This window comes from Ochotona princeps, chromosome 14 (genome assembly GCF_030435755.1).
Source record: "Ochotona princeps isolate mOchPri1 chromosome 14, mOchPri1.hap1, whole genome shotgun sequence".
Lineage (NCBI taxonomy): Eukaryota > Metazoa > Chordata > Mammalia > Lagomorpha > Ochotonidae > Ochotona > Ochotona princeps.
In genome coordinates this window covers 28,469,356-28,491,087 of record NC_080845.1, presented here as the reverse complement: position 1 = coordinate 28,491,087, position 21,732 = coordinate 28,469,356, and the positions used below count along the sequence as shown (strand labels likewise).

The following is a 21,732-nucleotide window of genomic DNA, read 5'->3' as shown; positions in this document are numbered from 1 at the left end:
CATGCAGGAGACCCACATTCAGTTCCCAGTTCCTGGCTGTGACCTTGCTCAGACCCTCTTACATCTGGCATTTGGGGGAGTAAACCAGTGAACAAGAGCTCTCTCTCTCTCTCTCTCTCTCTCTCTCTCTCTCTCTCCATATATATATATATATATATATATATATATATGTCCAAATGTCTTTCTCTCTATTTCAAATGAATAAATTGGCAAATTAAATAATTAAAAACACTGAGATCAATGAATCTTGCATCCAGTGCTCCTACCACACCAAGCTTCCTCTCTTAGCAACCTAAAGCAGCAATCTGAATAAAATGACATCACTTCGGTTTTGCCTGGCGTTTTGCTCAAATGCTTTTTTGAGTCATTTCTGTCCCTGGAATGCTTCTCAAAGGAAGAAAACAAGTTCATCTTGGGAATCAAGTCTGTCATGGAGGATGTGTGATGACGTTTGAAAATAGAAGCGTACAAACATCAGAGCTGACATCTCCGAAGCATCTCTAGGCTACATCTACTAATCACAGTCTTTAGCATTCAGGTCAGTGCTCACGCAGCCTGGTGCGATCCAGCTCACAGCAGAGGTGCCCTAACAAAGAACCTCCTCAAAGATGAACCAAGTAGAGAACAGATTTTAATGAGGCCCGAGTCCTGAAAGGATCAAATGTGAGTGCAAAAGAAAGGCCTGGGATGAAAGGCATGTGTCCAAGTCAGCTGGCGAGATGGGCCCTAGCATCAGAGACCATGGCCAGCCCTTCTGAGAGGTCAGGATGCATACAGAGGTGGAATCATTGCCTCTGAAGATCCACCTGGCCAAAGTGGGCTTTGATTACAAGGAAGCAGCCATGTGCATTGAAATGACCTCTCCTAGCCCTGCTGTTCACCAGTTCTCTCAGTCCCTCACCCCACCCCCACCCACTCAGCCTGTATATCCATTCCCCTGCATACCATCTGTCTATCTATCCACCTGCCCACCTACCCACACAGCCACCCACCCATCCATCCACACACTCAGCTACCATCTGTTTCTTCATCTAAATCTCTATCCATCTACCTGCCCATCTTCATTCATGTGCCCATATAAACACTCATCCACTCACCCATCCACTTCATTATCCAACTAGCTACTTACCTATCCACCCACTCACCCACCTATCCATCCATCCATCCATCCATCCATCCATCCACCCATTCAGTCCTTGCCATGAATCTACTATGTGTAAAGCCATGAGAAGATATTGAGAAGGGGGCTGCGGTATTGGCAAAAATATCTCAGATAGAACACTCTTTGTAACATAACAGGTAAAGTCACTGCCTGTGACCTCAGCATCTCACATAGGTGCTGGTTTGAGTCCTGGCTTCTTCACTTCTGATCCAGCTTCCTGCTAATTGACCTGGGATAGCAGCAGAAGATGGTCTGAGTGCTTAGGTCCTTGTCATACACATGGGACAGAAGATGCTCTTGACTCCTGGGTTTGGACTGACCTAGGTCTGGCCAGCAGGGGTCTGAACCAGTGGATGGAATATCTCTCTGTCTCTGTCTCTGTAATTGCCTTTCAAATAAATAAATCTTTAGAAATATTTTGGATGTATCTGCTTGTTACTCATCACCTGAGACTCATAGTCCAGGTCATATGCTATCATCTGAGAACAGGAAGGTTTTAGAAAGACTTTATCCTTAGGGAGTTGATACTAGAAGCTTCCATTATAAAGCAAATCAATTTCTTAGCAGCAGCATGATTGTAAACTAGAGACCAATATAAGGTTTAAATGGAGTGTTGCTGGGCTCCAAGGACCATGTTTATGACCAGGACAGGTGGCTTCACCCACAGAAGCCCCACTCTTGCTGTTCCACAGGCCCCATCCATCCCAGGCCTGCTGCTTCCTAGTACAAACATGGCAACTTTGAAAGGGCACGAAGACAGAGGCCATCGCCCTCCCCAAAGAACCTGACATGTGCAAGTGCGGTGTGGTTTGCTGCGATGGTCACAGCACAAACCGGCCAAGAGAACCCCGGTGCTGCTATGGATGCTTCATGCTTGCTCACTCTCCTTCCCACTCTTTTCTGATTTGTATCTTAACCTTTGAAGGAGACAACTGTTACGGCTTTTGAGAGAAGTGAAGATAAAGCACTGAAGAGGTCTGAGTTCACCAAACCTCCCCCCAACACGTGCCGCCTGCGTGATTTTCTACACACCCACACACCGTCTGCTTCTCTTTACTCAATAACTGTCTTTTGAGATACAGACAAGAAATTTCATCTTGCTACCATAGCTAGTTATATGCTTATGGCATGCATTAAAAATGAAAGCACAGCTATTAGCATACAGAGTGTAGGTCTGGACGCCAGCTCAAATGATCCTCATGTGCACCTGCAGGGTTGTAACGGAGAGGTGATACCATTTGCTTGCTCACTGTAATATTTATTTATTTGAGAGGACAGGGGAAGGAGAAAGAGAGAGACTAAAAGAGAAAGAGATCTTCCACCTGCTGGTTCAGTTCTCCAATGCCCACAGAGGCCAGGGCTGAGTCAGGTTGAAGTCAGGAGCTGGGGGCTCAATCCTGGTCTCCCGCATTGGGTGGCAGGGACCCAGACACTTGAGCCCTCACCTCCTCTCAGGGTGCACATTTATAGGAGCTGGGAGCAGGAGTCAGGGCTGGGACTATTCCCAGACACGCATGCTGATATGGGATCCCAGTGTCCCAACCAGAATCTCAATTGCAAGACCAAATGCTAATTTTTAAATCAAAAGGGAGCGTAAGAAAAGTTTTCCGATGAGCAAATCTAAAACAATGTAATGTTAATACCAAGGTTAAATTCTGGACAAGGATATTGGGCTTCAGTATGAAATTTCTTTTGCAAAAAGAGTGAAATTCACTGGAATTTTTTGACCAATAGTTATATGTATGATAAATATGGATGCTCCCACACCATAGTTTAGATATTGATGCACATGTGAGTGTGTGAGTGTGCATAAGACTGGGAATGTGTTTGAATTACTGAAGGTGGCAAAACGGGCAAGAATCCAATGACACTGGGACCCACCAATTCCCAAATCATCTGGAAAATGAATTACAGGTGGTGAGTGTCTAGAGGACTGTGAGGCTAATATCCCAAACCATCCTTTCTCACCATCCTTGCACTAACTTAGCATCTCCTATGCCCAGGCACTCAGCTTACACCAATCCTTTTCACTTTCACATCTTTTTAAGGTGGGCCTTGTTGCTATCTGCGGGAGTTGCCACAAGGACCCTGCTCAGAATCCCTTTCTAAGTCAGACCCAAGTCCCAGGGATCTGAGAACATCTGCTACTGAGAGGCCCAGCAGGATCCCCCACTGGGAACTGCCTTGTCCTAGGACACACCCTCCCTGGGCCCAGCCAGGCCAGGGACCAGCTGACTAGAGGTCATGGCACCTCCTCTATCCCTGCCCCCAGCCTGTGTCATTCTAGTACCCTTAAGGGATTAGCAGCAACCTCTGCAGCAACCAAACCATGCTCAGCAACTTGCTTCCTTCCCTGTGCACTGGGGCTCTTGCCACCAATGTGGGGACCAAGAGGGAGTTTCTAACTCTTAGTTCTGGTCATGAAAAAGTTCTAGAGCTGAGGGATGGTATGGTTTGCACAATAGCATGAAGGATTGATGTCAGTGAGCTGCACACTTGTAGGTGGCTACAATGACAAATTTTATGTTTTACATATTTTATGACAACAGAAAAAATGATAGGGTTAGGAAGATTGAGCACCATTGCCACAGAGAGAGCTTCGTGGTAAAAGGAGCCAGAATAAATGAAGGCATTTTAAAAATTCACATCTGGATAGGAAGATCGCTATGGGTCTGTAGGAGTGGTGAGGTTACAGGTGATTTGAATTTATTTTTTTGTGCTTGTCCGCCCTTTGCAAGCTTACTATAATGGATACATTATTTTATAATCCACAAAAAGAAACCTATATGCTATTTAAAAGTATACAAATAGGGGCCCGGCGGCGTGGCCTAGCTGCTAAAGTCCTCGCCTTTAACGCCCCGGGATCCCATATGGGCGCAGGTTCTAATCCCGGCAGCTCCACTTCCCATCCAGCTCCCTGCTTGAGGCCTGGGACAGCAGTTGAGGACGGCCCAAATCATTGGGACCCTGCACCCACGTGGGAGACCCGAAAGAGGTTCCAGGTTCCCGGCTTCGGATCGGCGCGTACCGGCCTGTTGCAGCTCACTTGGGGAGTGAAACATCGGATGGAAGATCTTCCTCTCTGTTTCTCCTCCTCTCTCTGTATATCCGGCTTTCCAATAATAATAAAATCTTTAAAAAAAGTATACAAATAAATAAGAACAACTTGTGGTTATGAAACACTCTTCCTCCCTACCTGTCTACTGAGAAGAGGTGAGGAAAACGCAAGGTGCTGCTTCCAGGGCTGGCTGGCCAAAATGAGGAGTGTGCAGCAGCCTCAGAAATGGCAGGAGTCAGGAATCAAGCAAAGTGGCTGGCCTGCGACTGAGGGGCGGGGCCTGCGACCGAGGGGCGGGGACTGCGACTGAGGGGCGGGGCCTGCGACTGAGGGGTGGAGTCTGCCTCCAGCTCTGCCTGTCACTCAGCAGGCTGCCTAGGGTGGACAACTTACCTGATCTGCTGAGTGAGTGCAACAAAGAGCAGGCCTTGTTGGTTAGCGTCAGCTTTGTCCCTTTCTGGTGGGGATTCTTTTGTCCCGTAACAGTAGACAGTTTCGATAGGAGGGTACTTCAAAAAGTTCATGGAAAATGGAGTTAAAAGATAAGTTTATTTTGGCTGCATATGAAGGATGTACCAAAAGCTCACAAAGGAGAGTGGGAGTTCAGCTTTGTGGATGAGGTGCCTGAATCTCATCTCAGGTACCTCGGTTCAATTCCTGGCTCTGACTTCTGCAGATCCCAAAGCAGACCCCAGCAGGTGGCAGTGATGACTCAAGAGGGTGGTCCTTTCCAGTCACATAGGAGACCTACATTGAGTTCTGGGCTCCTGGTTTCAGCCCCAGCTGAGCCCCCAACATTGCACTGAGTCAGCAGGTGGAATTCTACCCATGTCTCTGTTGCCTCTCAAGTGAATTTTCTTACAAGTGTAGAAAACCTCTTTGGAAAGTTCATGAAAAATGAGTAGTATGCGAAACTGTGCTTGGGTCTCTGAAACATTTTTGCATTAAAAAAACTTCCAATTCTTTTCTCCATAGATATGAAGTAGAGTCATAAGGGACAGATAATGGTTGATAGTGTGCAGAGAGTGGATAGTCGGGCCACTTGTGAGGAAACGCCAGCATCTCTATTCCTTGCTCTGTGTCCTCAGGATGAATCATTTAATCCCTTGGTTTTCTTGCCTCCAAAATGCTGTTGAGTGGAATTCCTCCGTAGATTTGTGTTAGGTAGCTACAGTTGGCCTAACACAGTGACGCCAACTAGACGGTGTAAAACAGCAGCAACTTAAGGCTCACAGTTCTGTAGGGTTAGAGTGGATGGTGAAGGAGGAGGTGCTCCATGCCTTTCCTGCCTTCTGGTGGTTTCCTGCCAAGTTCATCCCTTGGTTTACAGAGGCATCATGCTTCCACCTGCTGGTGTCTTACTCCCTGGGGAGCTCCCTGCCTCCAGTTTCCCCCTTTCCTCTCTCTAAGACCACTCGCCACATCAGATTATGTCTGCTCTGTTCCCGTTTTCAAATATGGTCACATTTGGAGGCACTGTGGTTTAGAAATTCGCCACCTAGATTTGGAGGCAGGGACCACAGTTCAACCCATCCTAGGGACTCTGGGAGGAAGCAAGGAGCTTAGCACACAGTGAGCACACAAAGCCATTAGCTGTCCCTCACCGTGCCCCCTCCCAGCAGCGTCCTCTTTGTGCCTGTACACAGGGCTGGTGGCAGGGGAAGACAAGGGTGCACTCCCACGGTGCATCTCATGGGGGAGGGGGGGAGGGGGGAATCACACTTCCTTCTAACTTGTGAAAGTCTAACTTGCAGTCTTGGGAAGGCTAGGCAAATTCCAAAACCATGTTATTCTTATCTTTCAAACGTAGCTGACAGCACAAGAAGGAGGTTGTTCCAGGTGCTGTGTCTTGTCTGTGGGTATCTATAATTGTGCTTCAATAACTGGGGGAGGGGCAGCCAGCCCAACCTAGGAAGGTAAAATGTTGAGACGTCCCCATTTATAACCTGAGGACTGATGGTGTCCTTCTGAGCCATCTGCCCCAGGAAGCCCCACTGTGGCTACTTTGCAGCTCCAGCTATTTCCTGACTCATTCAACCAACAAACATGAATATCATGGGCTAAGTGTCAGGGGCTTATTCAAGGTACCAAAGGCACAGGGATAGTTATCTGTGCCCTTTAAGGGGCTCCCAGGTTGGCTGTTGTTTAGAAGTGTGTAGGAGGGGAACCTTTACACCTTGCATTATTAATATGTGGGCAGGGCTGTCTACTGAGCTCCTTGGGGGCAGAACCTTATCTCTCACTCCTTTTGCCTGGCCCACATCTGTCTGATAGGAGGAGCAGGGGTGGTGGATGAATTATCTAAATAGCTCAATTGTTCCAATAATGTGGACTTGGAGCCAGCCAGACTGGGTATCCCGACTACCCACTGCAGGATCTTGGGCAAATCATTTATCTTGGTTGAGCCCGTTTCCTTTGATCTATCACAGAGTCATTAATTATTTAAATCAATCATTCATTAAACCAATATTTATCAGGCACCCACTCTGTCTAAGTCTTGGAGGTACAGAAGGAAACACAACAGATGATAAATAAGTCACAGGTATAGGCTGCCACGTAAGGGAGACAGTGGAAAAAGGGTGCAGGGAAAGGGAGTGGGAAGAAGGCGGGGGATTGCAACTTCAAAGAGGGCAGCTGGGAAGACCTCATAAAGGTGACAGGGAGCTTGGGTATGCCAGAGCTGAGAGGTTAGGTGCAGTTCACTGGGAGGGGGAGCCCAAACCCTTGGAATCACAAATCCCTCGGTGCGTGGCTGATATGAGCCTCACATTCCATGATGTGTGTCAAGTGCTTAGGATGCTGCCTGGACACAGCAGGAGCTCGCTGAGGGACAGCTGTGGTGAGTGTACGGGAACCAGTGTGACTGCATGGAGGGAGGGCCATGGGAGAGGCCTGAAATGCACTCAGAACACAGGATAGCTGTGCATTACTACAGCCGGTGCTTATGATGAGCCGTCACCTTTGGGAAATGTTCCTGACAAAGTCACAGAGGGCCCATCAGCAGCCCTCCCTTCCTGTCAGGCCCTGGGATTAGACCCCCAACCTCCTCAATAGATGCTGATGGGAGAGACAACAAGATATTGGGGTGAAGGCAAAGGATGGGTTTCTCTGTTGCCCCCCTCCTCCAACACACACACACACGTACACACTCACATGTATACTCCCTGAGGACACACACATGCACACACATGCAGAGACACCCTACATTCCATATATCACAGCAAGGATGTGGGAGTCACTATTAGCAGATTCTATGAACTCTATGTCCATGAATACTCTGGTTGTCTGTCCTAAGTATTTACCAGGTCAAAGAAAATCTTTTTAGTTTACAGAAGCCTGGAAGGCAGCAGAGGAGAAGAATGAGGCTGCATTTCTCAGGCGGGCACCTGGAACAACGAAGGGATCACAAGCTTCCCAGTGGCCTCTGAGCTTCCACAGGTTCAAAGACTATGGGCACCAGAGCAGTGAGATGGCGTAGTGCCTACCAATGTCAGAGAGCCTGACTGGCTGGAGGAGACAAATATGGGGGTGCTCCCAAAGGCTCATGAGATAATGGAATGGAAAGATAAGCTTTTGAGGGTTAGAGTAGTAGCGTAGTATGTTAATTCTCTACCTGCAGCACCAGCATTCCATTTGGGTGCTAGTTCATATCTTGGCTGCTCCACTCCCAAGCAGCTCCTTGCTTATTATCTGGGAAAGCAGCAGAGGATGGCTCAAATCCTTGGGAACCTACATATGCCTGGGTGACCTGGAAGAGGCTCCTGACTCCTGGCTTCAGATTGGCTCACCTCAAGCCATGGTGGTCATTGGGGTGCAGAACCAGTGAATGCAAAACCACTCGGACCCGGCGGCATGGCCTAGCAGCTAAAGTCCTCACCTTGAAAGCCCAGGGATCCCATATGGGCGCAGGTTCTAATCCCAGCAGCTCCACTTCCCATCCAGCTCCCTGCTTGTGGCCTGGGATAGCAGTTGAGGACGGCCCAAAGCTTTGGGACCCTGCACCCGCGTGGGAGACCTGGAAGAGGTTCCAGGTTCCCGGCTTCGGATCGGCGCGCACTGGCCCGTTGCGGCTCACTTGGGGAGTGAAACATCGGATGGAAGATCTTCCTCTCTGTCTCTCCTCCTCTCTGTATATCCAGCTTTCCAATAATAATAAAATCTTTAAAAAAAAAAAAAACCACTCTCTCTGTGTGTAAAAAATCTGCCTTTCAAATAAAAATAAATAAATCTTTTTGAATAAAAGATAAGCTAATTTTGGTGTGAAGATTTTTTGAAATCCATGCAGAAATAAGTCTTCAAAAAGTTCATGAACTGCATGGATTTCAAAATGTTTTGCACTGAAATAAAAGTACCTTCCATTTTCCAAGACCTTTCTGGAGATGTCTCTGTTGACTCCACCCTACGAGCCGATTGTAATGGCAGGAAAACAAGCCACATGCCAGGAACTCTGTGAGAGAAGAATCCAGAACCTTCCTGCTCAGCCACAGGGCCACAGGGAGGACCGGCTCTAAAGCTGGCACAGAAGACAGCAGTGAGGTCTCAAATAAAATCCCTTCTAGAAAATGCCAGTCTCTGTAAACCACATAGGAGGTGCCTTAGGTCAGGCTCCCCAGATATAAAACCTGGGACCAGGTGTCCGTTCAAAGCCATTGGTAAAGGTCATGTTCTTAGGAAAGACCCCCATGGGACACAGGAATAAGAAATGGGTGGACTGGGCAGTGATTTCAGGTGAAGTTAACCTCAGCTTCACCCCTGGAGGGCAAGCTGTACTGGCACCTGCCAGTCACTGCTGCAGGCTGGCAGGGGGGTAGGGAGGTATGGGGTACAACACCCAGTACTGCCAGGTCAGGAGACTCTCATTACTGGAGCCAGGCCTTCAGGGGGGCTGCAGGTGTGTGCCATTAGCAGGGCACCTAAAGCAGGAGGCACGGCATGCCTGAGAGAATCTTCCAAAGGACATCCCAGGAGGTTTGGGCAGGTACCAACAGCACCTGCAGCAATTAGTGACTGAAGGGAGCTGGGCCAGACAGGAGGGAGGAGCAGGTGAGATTGTGGAGCAGATGCCTGCTACCAGGTCTAAGGTAACTTTCAAATTCCTCAGAGCAAGTGGTGGCAGGCAGAGGACTCTAGAGGGTTGCTGCTCGTAGACAGGGTTTACTTCTTTCTGCGTGACTGTTGAGAGAACTCACTGAGGTTGTGTAAGTGATACAGCCTGGCTGGGAGGAGAACTGCTGGATTCAACCCTGAAAGCTGCTGGAGGAGACACGGAGAAGCTCTGCTCTTGAAAACATCCTCATCACACAGCAGTGCTGACAGCAGTAAGGATCATGTAGTGACTGGACGCTAAGCTCTATTGGGATTTGTAGCAGAAGGCAAGTCCTTCTGTGGTACAAGTGAGCAAATGGCCACTCAGAGCAGTGACACCCCTGAGACCACACAGCCTAAAGAGGACCTGTGCACTGTGGCATTCCCAGTTCCTGTTACAGTTCTTTAGAGCCATGCTCTGAGAAAGAGCAATGCCAGGGATTGGAGGGATGAAGACTCAGCTCTCAAGTCAACTCCCGTTTTTTAGTTTGTGGATGATACAACCCACAGGCATGGGTGTTGGAGGGCAGAAGAAGCTGGGGATGTGCTTGCCATTAATTCTGGATCACTGCTGAAAAGGATCTTAGAAGAAAACAGGCAGGGGCTTCCCAGGCCTGCCTGAGCCTCCCCACCAACCCCATGTTCTACTCAGTTAAGACCCCTCTTTTGGACTGTGGCACAGCTGCTCACAAGTTCCCTAGCGACAGCCTTTAGTTGACAAACAGGCAGAAGCATGCCAGTCTGGGGACAGAGTCACAAGTGAAAGAAATGGCTGGCACCCCAAGGTGTCAAACGCTTCATTGGGAGTCCCCTTCACTGGTGGGGGGCGGAGAGAATCCACTCTTATGTTTTTTATCTCACTCAAATTCAACAGCAACGCCATCTGTGGACCAAACAATGGGGTCCAACATGAGACAGCAAGATATGTCTGGTGCCAAGTCTTAGATTTAGCTTCCTTATTGAAAAATAAAACCAAGACCCCAAAAGACCAGGTAGGTGGGAGAGGGAGGGGCCAATTGCAACAAGACAGAGGTGAACTTGTGTGTGTGTGTGTGTGTGTGTGTACACATGTGTGTATGGGTGAACATGCTCATGTGTGCATTGTGTGTGTGTGAGAGAGAGAATGTGTGTGTGTGTGTGTGTGCATGTGTGTAAGGCAATGGTGAGTGCGAAGCAACCAGCTAGAGCCGAGATTCCTGTTTCCATTGGAATGAGGACTTGACTGGCTTTCTGCTTTGAGCTTACTTGGAGTCCCTGGAGCTCCAACTAAACCATCTTTAGCATGTCCTCTTTCTAAGGAGAGAGCTGGTGAGGGGGTACACCAGCCATGCCCATGTGGAGATATGGGAAGTTGCCCCTGGGGAAATCAGGATGTCTCCTTGGTCCTCTCGCTCTGAAATGAGGCTGGATTTTCCTTCCAGGGCACACTGCCCAGTATCAGCTGTTTACCTCTTTATTGTCTCACCACTAACTGGAGAATTTTTGGGAGTGGAGGCTACCCATTAGTTCTCTCTGTCCTCCGAATACCCAGCACAGAACCCGCAAGTGTACAGATACATGGCAGACAGGCTTAAAACTCAAGTGTGTGTGTATATGTGCTTGTGAGTGCCTTTATACCTGTGTGTCCCCCACTAATCCTCAAGGACAATACAAGGCACCTTCAAAAGTTCACAGAAATGTGTTATAAGAAAATACACAGGGATTTCAGAGCTGGGTTCACAACAAACCCAACTTACCTTTAAATTCCATTTTGCATGGAAGTTTCAAAATTCCCTTTGAGAATCACCCAAACGCTTGCTCATGAGGGAGTTCCTGGTTTATGCAAAGAGTATTGAGTTGAAAGTTGAAGGATAGGGGTCTGACGTTTTTCTGAAGGTCCCTGGGAGAGGCTGCCGTGTGGGGAGCCTTAGGGAGTCTCTGCTGTGCTAAGGGGCTGGGTTCCCAGTGCTCAGGACATCCTCAGGATGCTGAGGCATGCAAGGCCTGAACAACCCATCCCAGCCTGCATATTTGACGGAAGGGGATTCTGGGGAGGGGGTGTTTCTGGTGCTTCCAGACCCTGGCATTAGTGTACCATGTGGGGCCCTGGAATCCCACATTGATGTGTTTCCTGAGAAGGGGAATGGGCAGCGGAGCCCCTGAAACTGACCAAACCAAGATGGGTTCCCAAGCCAAGGATCACATGAGCTTTCTTCAACACACAGCAGGGAAGGCACAGACCAAATCAACCGAAGCAGAGCCATGGGCACCATGAGTTGAACGTGCTTCACTGACCTTCCCGTATAGCAGACATGCTGGACAAGGGAGGCCAGAAACAGTGTCTGCCTGCGTGTGGTGTGCAGGTGCTGGGCCGGGCGGACTGCAAGATAAAAGTCCTTGGCAGACAGAAAATGCAGCCGTGTATTCCCACCTGCTGTTTTCCTTTCCTTCCTCCTCTTTATTTATAGCTGAACTTGACCTTTGGAGGGGGGGTCTCCTTGGGCCACAGAAGCATTTTTTATTGTATCAGAGACATCCTTCTGTCTGTGATCAGAAGATTTCTGTGATACTTGCCTGCGAGCCAGGGACAAGCATATGCAAACATGTAAAGAAGGGACCAGAGGAAGGTAAAAGGAAACACGGATCTGTTTCACAGTTGCCATCTTTCTCAACTAAATTGGGGACTGGCATCAAGCGGAAGGAGATGGTACTGGTGCAGCGGAGGCTCCTTCCTTGGCCTGCCTGGCCACATGGAGCTGGCTTGGCCACCCCATCTTTCTAGTTGGATGACTCTGCAGGTGTCTTTGTCCCTTTCCAGAACTTCTTCAAGATCTCTCTCGGGTCTGACGTGGGCTGAATTATGAGTCACAAATCGGAGCAGGCATAAATAGATGTCAATGAATTTCCCATTAGAAAGAAACTTATCTTCAGCCCTGGCAAGCATTTGAGGCAGTCATTGTTAATTGTTCATCAAGTTGGGGTTATGGATTATTTGGCTTGGATGAAGGAGAGCACTTAGAAGTTATAAATGATCCCTAACGAAGATACATCAGGCATCCAGGCTGAATGCCAAGTTCTAAGACTATGAGCGAAGGTAAAGACAGGTTCCTAGCTTCTGTAGCTCTCTAACTTGCTCATCTCAGCTTTGGACCAGAATGCAGTGGCTTGAATATTTGTGCTCCCAAACTCAAGAGGGTGATCCCAGGATGTACTTCCCCCTCACTGGGAACCTGGGATGGAATCATGAAACCACTCCCGCTTCTCAAGATCATATGAAGACTGGCACTGAGGAGGGGTGTTCTCTCTTTTCCCAGAGACACAGAGTGGCAGGCAGAAACTTCTCCTTCTCTCCCACCTTTCCCCTCCTGATCCGCCCCACCCTAAACATGCCCCATGTGTATTTGTGATCCCACCTCCTTTCAAATAAACTTGATAATAATAATGATAATGATGATGATGATAAAGCAAACCTCAGTACCTCCTCATCGCCCCTAGCAGTGGTTCTTAAACTTGAGGGTGATTTAGAATTGCCTGGAAGGTTTGTGAAGACTCCAGTGCCAGATCCCACCCCTAGGAACACTGAGTAATGGAGTGTGGGCAGGGCCTGGGAATGCGCATTTCTAACATGCTCCAGCTGATGCTGCTGGCACTTTGAGAGCGATTAGTCTGGGTGACAAAGGTCAGGCCTCTTGGTTTGCCCCTCCAGAACTAGTCCCCAACTTACTTCCCCAGCTCACCATCTATTACCCCAGGTACTGCCCCACGTCACTGCCCCTCCTCCACCACCCTTCACATTTCTCCTGGGCTCCTTCTGCTCCACCTGCCCAAACTGCCCGATTTTAACTTCTCTCTGCTGATCCAATGAAGCTCCAATGCTTTGTTTTCCAAAAAGCCTTCCCAGACTTTGCATTAAAAGTCATGGAAGCTGCCCTGCCCCCAAACCCACCCTCAGGACCATACAGCTCCTCCTGGATGCTGCACCCTTTAATCTTGTGTCATGTTTGTCCAGGTCTTGCCCCTGCCCCTGAATCATGCCCCTGGGATAGAAAGTGTATACTAATTTGGCATCTACAGCACTGCCCACAGCCTCAGCACCTGCATGTACCCTGGGCCCACCAGACCAACTGTGCGAATCTGAGCTCATCTCACTGAGTCCACTTAATTCCCCGAGACAGAGCAACTCTAGAAATGACCCTGCTTAGAACCCAGGACAGCTTTTCCTACGTCTGCTGGGACAGAGTCAGGAGCAAATATTTCATCATGAAACATGAACAGACACTGTGTATGTTGTTACCAGAAGGCAGTGTTACGTGGCAATTGAGATCCAGGCCCAGATTCAAGTCCCAGCTCTGCCTCTGGTTAAAGCAAGACTTAAATGTGCTTGTGCCCAAGTAAGTCACCTTTGATGGGGACAAATAGCACTCTTTGCCAATGGATGAGCATGCAGTCAGATGATTGGCAGTGTCGGCAGCTGGTATTTTGTGAGCACCCAGGCCCGGCCATACCTGATGTAATTAGCCATTAAACATACTTAGCACATATTTAGCACATCATGTGCATTTTACAAACATCAGCCATCATGACAACTGCTTGTTTTCCCAACTTCCATGTGAGACATGTATTATTATCCCCATTTCCCAGACAAAACACTTGAGGCTCAGCTCAAGCCACATGCCCAACAAGTAATAGCTGGTTGTACTGTAGGCTGGCTAAGTTTCAGAACTATGTGGCAAGATGGGTATTGTATTATTCCCACTTAATGAATGAAAACTCAGCATTCCACACTAGGCAACTTGTAAGTGAAAGCCGAGAACTTAAACCTGACTTTGGGTCCAGAGCTCTTGCTAACTCGACACTTGAGCTTGGAAAGTGCACCTGCTCCACATGCCGTGAATGCTTCTCCCTGTCTTACCCCCGGGTGGTGCGGAAGCACTCCCTAAGGAGCCAGATAGCATGCACAGCCCTGCCCTCACTTCCACAGTCCTGGAACCCCACGGCTCACAAGGTAACATTGTGAGAGAACGGATCATGTTTGGGTAGCCCCATCTGACTTCAAGCAACGCCAAGAACAGAGCCCATAGGCCCGGGACTGACCGTGACTCCAAAGAAATTGGTCTCATTCATGGCATTGAGGATGATCCTGCCGAGCGTGTGGTCTGTGTAGTTGAAGTCCTGGATGCGCTGGTGCCGGCTGCTGGCGTGCAGTGTCTCCATGGCCCTCTGCAGCGTCTTGGCGATGACCCAGATGCCATCGTAGGCGTAGCCATGGAACTTGCTGGGCCCCACGCCTGATCGCTTCTTGTTGTACTCCCTCTCGTACTGTTGTGGAGTCTGGAGAAGCAAGATGGTTGGGGAAGCCTCAAGTTAGAGGTAAGGGGGAAACAGGCCCAAAAAGAACTGCTGTTCCCCACCTCCTGCTGGGGGCTAGGCACAGTGTTATACCTTTCTCATGCAGCTGCTTCCATTATACCCATTTTCCAGATGAGAAAACTGATTCAGGGACTTGGCTAGTCAGGGCTGAGCCTTGAGCCCTGTCTGTCTGGCAAGCCTTCCCCTAGATATTTGCAAGGTCTGGGCTAGAGTGGCTTGGAAGGTCCTTCTGTGTCCAAAGACTTTGTACATACATGAACAAAGGGTTCAGGGAACTTTTGGCTTCCAAACCATAAGAAAGCTACCCTGCTCATAATTCTTCCAGAGAAGAATTTGGAATTCTGGGGTTCTTTGAAGCTCCAGGCTGTACACACAGCGGCACACGGGGAGTCAGCCCCACTCTGCAGCCCACCTTCCCCTGACCCTCCCACACCAGCTCCATCCTGCAGCCCAGACAGGCTCAGTCCACATTTCCTTCCCCTGCCAGCCTCAGCAGCCAATGCCCTGGCAGCTGCTCCAGCTGTCTGGGCAGGAGATTCTGGGGTTGGGGGGCAGGAGGAGTCTAGAAGCAGAGTGAGGGGTACAGGTTCTGAGGTTATTCCCATGGCCTTATGGATTCTGAGCTTTGAGGGGTCTTTGGGGAGATCCTCTCAGAGCCTAGCCTGGGCCTGGGGCAAGTGGCAGGTGTCCAAGTGAGAGGCATCTACCACTACTTTTACCTCCCAGAAGGCAACGGTGTGTGAATAGCTTGGCCTTAGAATGAAGACCTGCCCCACTCCACATGAGCAGAGTGCCATGAAGGAACTTTCTTGGTGACATTAACAAGGGACTGTCCTGAGGCACATTTTCCTGGGATCCTTGGAGCTTATGGTCATAAAAGAATGATATTCTACAGGAAGTCACTGCCCTCAGCCCCTGCCTCAGTGGGCCTTTCCTCAAAATCACTTCTGACTTCCTCAGCCAGAAATGGCTACAGGGCCTGCGGCCTAGTCTTTGGGAAAAATCCAGATAGAAAACCTCAGCTCTTGGTTCATGGTCCATTTACACCTAGGAACGGTCCTGGAGATAGTCACACATGCCTCTGTTGTATCTGGCAAGAGGCACAGAGAGGTCTGGCGATTTGCCCAAGTGTGTGTGTGTGTGTGTGTGTGTGTGTGTGTGTTTGTGTGCATGCATAGTCAGAATAGCTCCCTACTCCATCTTTGCTATATCCTTCACCTTGCTTCAGAGGTTCTCATTGATTTCTGAAAACCCCCATGGTCTTCTGAGAGCGTGTTTGGTACCCAGAAAGATTGGGGAGGAGGGGAGCTGCTCTATCCATGGCACATTTTTTTCTTTGGCTGGAACCCACTGTGACAGTTACTGTTGCAGGGACTTCCAGAGTCTGAGGGCAAGGAGCTCTCCATGACCCCCCAGGTCCCTGCAGGGGCTCTACCTCCTGCCGTCTTGTTTTGTGGCTGCATCTGGGAGCTCAGCACTTCTCCCTTTTTATAACATCCCACTGCAAAGCAGCCTCTCTTGTTCTACCAGCTCATTCTGCTCTTTATGCCAAAAGCACACCAGGAATGCTTCCAACCCTACGGGTCTTGCAGAGCAGCCTGTGTCTGACTGGCTGAGCTCCACTGCTAGAGCCCCATCCTCAGGGCACTCCCTGCCTTGCATTCCTGATGGGGGTGTGTTGAAGGGCTTCCTTTAGGAACCCCCAGTCAGCCTTGGCCTGTGCTAGGCATGAGTCTCCTCCTTCAACCTGTGTGTTCTTCTGTCTCATGCACTCTGTGTGCACCGAGTGGCTCCCTCCCTGGGCCCTTTGTAGAGAGCTCCTGCTCCAACTCTTGGCAGGATGTCCTCAGCCCACACAGGATGGTCAACACTGAGTTGCTTCTTGTAGAAGGCTGCCCTGGCACACCTGTTCTGGAAGCCCCTTTCCCAGGCCTGCCCAATCCTCAGCTTTGTCTTCCTCACTTCATGTGCGCCTGCCACCCTATCTCTACCTCTGAGCTCCTTTTGCTTACTGTCTGGTGATCTATTCCCCACAACTGCATCTCTAACTCACCCAAGCTCAGAGAGGTCAATGATGTGATCTGTCTTCAGCACCTTAATGTCACCAGAACCCCAAACCATACCTGAATCAGCCCTGTCTATACAACACAGGGCACACACCTGTTCCCACACCATGCAGCCAAGATCTTCTGCCCAAATAGAACAGGTGCAAATCCCTGCATACTTGACATGGGGTATTTAATTTTAAAAATCATTGTTGGGGCTGATGCTGTGATAAAGCTGGCAAAGTCACCTCCTGCAGTACTGGCAACCCAAATGGTTTGAGTCCCAGCGGTGCCACTTCCAGCTCTCTTAATGTGTCTGGGAAAGCAGAAGAGGATGGGCCAACTGCTTGGCCTCTGCACCCACGTGGGGGACTCAGATGGAGCTCCTGGCTGCTGGCTTTGGCCTGGCCCAGCCCTGGTTGGTGAGGTCATCTGGGGAGTGAACCAGTGATGGAAGGTCCCTCTTCTCTCTCTGTAACACTGCCTTCCAAATAAATAAATCTTAAAAAAAAAATAGTGTCAGTTTGTTAAGAGAAAAAGGGAATCTTCTTTTCATTCTAATTTCTTTGATTAATGGCTGGAGCGAGCTCCTTTCAAATGCTGACCAACCACTGTTTATTTCTCTGGTGAATGTCTTTTTTATACTGCGTTGCTATGGGGACAGTCACATCTTTTACTGTTTTATTTTCCTGCATCCTTGTTATTTTTCTATCCTCTACAACTTGGTTATATTTTCTTTGATTTTAAAGTGTGATCTGGGACTATCTCAGGTGCTTCATGCAGTTGTTGTTGGCTATTTTCAAAGTATGAAAAACTGGAGTTGGTGTTTGGTCACCACTTGGGACTCCTGGGTCCTATCCTAAGTGCCTGGTTCAAGTCTCAGCTGGTCCACTTCTGATCCAGCTTCCTACTAATGTTTACCATGGGATGCAGCAGGGAATGGCTCTAGTCCCTGAGCCCCAGTCATTTGACTCAGTCCTGTCATGGGTATTTGAGGAGTAAACCAGTGGTTGGAAGATTACCTCTGTTTGTCTGTGGAGGAGGCCCCTGCGACTTGCTGTCCCTTCTTCAGTGTGTACCTAGGACTCCCCTTGGATCCACTCAAGAGCCTCCAGGGGCTGCTGCTACCCCTCGTTGAACCCGTTGGTTCCAGCTGTTGATCCCTGTCAGGTGGTCTTTCTAGACACTTCCCGGCCCTCCAACCTGAACTTGGCCTTGAGCATCCTCCTAGGGTCTCCAGGTTCCTCCTAAAATCAGAGGTCCAGACCTGAGCCTGAACTGAACACTTCTAGTATGGACTGGCCATGGACAGCTGAGTGCCACTTTTATTTAAAAAAAAGATTTATTTATTTTTATTAGAAAATCAAATATACAGAGAGGAGAAAAGACAGAGAGGAAGATCTTCCATCTGCTGATTCACTCCCAAAGTGGTTGCAATGGCTAGAGCTGAGCTGATCCAGAGCCAGGAGACTGGAGCTTCTTCTGGGTCTCCCATGTGGGTGTAGGGTCCCAAGACCTTGGGCAGTCCTCCCAGCTCAGTATCACTTTTTAACTCCTTAGATACCAGGCTTGGTTTGGTTTTGTGCTGGTTGGTTGGTTGCTTTTCGGTGGGAACAGGAGAGGGATCATATTTATGGGATTTGACCTTAGGCCAGCACCAGCTCTTAGAACAACTTTTCAGGTGTGTTTCTCTCAACTCCATTTCCTTTCTAATTCATAAATCTGCTGTTCTTCTCAGGAGGAGGAGTGGGAGGGAGCTGAAGCCCAGGGCGCACAGCTGCTTACCACGTTTCTGTGGGAAGAGTCCTTGGAACAGGACACAGGTGCTGCTAAGCTCTGCAAGGTGACCTCACTCCTGCTGTCTCTGCTACCACATTATATCCTGGGCCATTCATCACTGTTCCCAAGGGACGCCAGCACCAATATCCCTTGGGCACAATAATGACAGTATGAAGAGACGCTCACGATTGTTGCAGAAAAAGTAATAGTTTTCTCAGAGCAGGCATCCCATTATTCCAGCAGAAGACTTTCTTCCCTCGTAAAGCTTTCTCTGAACAGTGATTAATTACCCACCCATCAAGGTCAAGTTCAATGTTGAGAGGTGAAAAGTTTCTAAGAAGATAACTTCATGTACATTGTCCCCATTCCTGATGGGCTGTGCTCCAGCATACTTCTATAAGGCAGTTGTTGGACTGTGGAGCATATTATCTCATAGAAACTAGATGATAAATAGTGGGTAGGGTCCCAGACTAGCCCACTCCATGTAAGTAGACTTTCCAGATTTGTTGTCTTGATGCAACAGAATCTCATTTTCTGAGAGATAAGAGGGTTTGAGGATGGAAGAGGGGAGAATAAAGGGGAGGACAGATTCACTTTTGTATCTGGCCCTCATAGAGGCTCCACGGGCAGAAGCTTTCTCCAGCCCTCCTCATGGGACATGCGAATCCCATAGCCTGAAGTGGAAGGGGGCGTTAAAGCTATTTTAGCGGCTGCTTGCCATCCTCCAGTTCAGAGCTCACTGGAGTAGTGGGTAGTGACATGCAGGTGCCAGCTAAAGAGTCAGGAACCTAGTGAACTTAGCCAATTGCATGCTACAAACTCCCGACTAACTCCTCTGACAGTCTGACCATTGAGTTGCTCCATAGCTGAGTTTCCTGGAAGACTCCTCTGGGCCTGGGAGGCTGTAATATCTCCCAAGGCAGAGTCCCGCCCCCCTTCAGGGTGTGTGTGTGTGTGTGTGTGTGTGTGTGTGTGTGATGCTGAGACCTGTCTTTGGAACGCATGGTCCCCCTGGCTTCTGGTAACCTGAGCTCAGCCTGCTTTGGTGTCCTGTGGCATCATGGTGGATATGGCTGCTCCCTCCACACGCGATGGCCCCGCTCATGCCTTTCCCTTAGTGAGTTTCCCCTCCTTTATAGCTAGGTCAGGTCAGGCTTCCATTCTAGGATGAAATAGTGTATGTCACACCAAAGCTACCACTGAGAACATCGTAAATGAATTGTAAACGCAGCTTTTCGAAGGCATCAGAGAGCATCCAGGCTCCAGGATGGAGGGACTGATATTCCAGGGGAAAGAGGAATGCTTTAAGCTGGGCCCAGTCCTCCTGCTGGCTATTCCTAAGTAGACATTTGCTGTGCTATATGTAGGGAAACTAGCTGAAGAGAAACACTGAGCTTTTCTCAGGTCATTGAGGGTGGAAACCCTCCAACTATCCTTCAGTGTTTCCAAAGGAAGTCTCAGACAAAAAGGGACTAGAAAGAAGGGAGACTTGGGTTATCAGTGGTACTTTCTTGTCCTTTTTTTAAAAAAAGACTATTTAAAAAGCATAGACACAGACACACACACACACACACAGGGAGAGAGAAAGAAAGGCTGGGACTCAGTTAGGTGTTCCAATATAAGATGTTGGCATCACAGGTGTGGTTTCACCAACTCTATCATAATGCTGGCATCTGTGGGTGGTATTTTCACTTGAAATATTGTATAACTATGTTGAATAAAGCAAAGAGCTAAAAACCCAACCAAAAGGATCAGGGAAAACAACTGCTAAGCTTCAAAGAATTGGGAAGGCAAAAATGGGACCTAGGGTTGGTAAACACTCTAGAATTTCAGTTGAGAACAATAAATGGCCCAACATGAGGAAGAAGGGCAAACTCAAACAGATGAGGACTTACAAAATGAAAACCAAATTAGGGACATGTCATGTGTGGGTTGGATGAAGGGGAGTGGGAGCTGCCCCTTTCAAACTGCCTGCTTGAAGAGAAACAGATCTCTGGAGAAAGGTCCCCTTGAGTGTTTAGTTACACTGTATTTCATTATAACTCATACAGTACAGAAGGAGATGGGGCCAAGCAATATATCTAAAAGAGAAGGAAGTAAAGAGAAAAAAAAAAAAGAAAAGAAAAGAAGAAAAAAACAGGCTAGAAGCAAACTGCGAGGTATTTTAAATTTTGAAACAATGAAGTATAGACCATAAAAGAGCAGAATTTATTTGTATGTTAAATAAAATCTTAAAAGATGCCTAATATCAGTAGAGAACTGCAAGCCACACATGAAAAAGTTAAATGGAAATTCTGGTAATATAACAGACCAGTGAATTGAAGAAACAACATATTAGACATGGCAGAAAATAGATTGTTCATAGTCAATATTGAAATTAAAGCACAAGAGGAAAAAGGAGAGAAAAGAAGAAATGAGCCCAAGAGATATGTGGAATGTGTGAAATATGTCTTGGTAGGAAAGACACTGACAGGAGCACCTTAAAAAAAAAGATTTAAGGTTTTTTTTGGAAAGGCAGATTTAGACAGAAGAGAGAAGAGAGACAAAAAGATCTTCCGCCCACTGATTTACTCCCCAGGTAGCCACAATGGCCAGAATTAGAGCTGATCTGAAGCCAAGAGCCAAGAGTTTCTTCCGGGTCTCCCATGGGGGTGCAAGGTCCCAAGGCTTTGAGCCGTCATCTATTGCTTTCCCTGGGCACAAGCAGGGAACTGGATGGGAAATGGAGCAGCTGGGACACAAACTGGTGTTCATATGGGATCGTGGCACATGCAAGATGAAGACTTTGCCACTAGGCTGTCACGCCAGGCCCAGGAGCAACATTTAAAGAATCTACCATGAAGCTTCTCCAAACACTCATCAATCTACAAAGTGATGAAGCGCAGGGAACTCTGTGAAGTTCAGTCAAGTTGAATACAAGCACAGCATAGTAAAACCTAGAAGACCAAGTCGAACATCAACTCTTCAATGCAGTTAGAGAACACAGTCATCATCTTCAAAAGAGCAACGGGTCTGACAGCTGACTAAATAGAAACAATGGAATCAGAAGACAATGGAATGACAGGAAACATGAAGCTGTGAAAGGAAGCAATAGACAACCCAGCTCCTTACACTGAGTTCATAAGTACTTCAGGATCAAGTGGGTAAAGAGGGAACATTCAGACAAGCACATCTTGAGAGAAGTTGTCTCAAGCAGAAGCAGATTTTTCCAGGCAGAAAAATAACCATCCTAAGTGGAACTGATATTCAGGGAG

The 21,732-nt window shown here is 48.3% G+C and overlaps 1 protein-coding gene across 1 annotated transcript in view; it reads right to left on the bottom strand.

Annotated features, from left to right (window-relative positions):
• The window catches only part of GABBR2 (gamma-aminobutyric acid type B receptor subunit 2), a 336,630-nt gene that overhangs the window by 113,220 nt on the left and 201,678 nt on the right, over window positions 1-21,732 (bottom strand). The window contains exon 7 of the mRNA XM_058673018.1: window positions 14,379-14,615. Coding sequence (XP_058529001.1) covers window positions 14,379-14,615 — 237 coding nt within the window. The remainder of the gene's footprint in view (window positions 1-14,378; window positions 14,616-21,732) is intronic.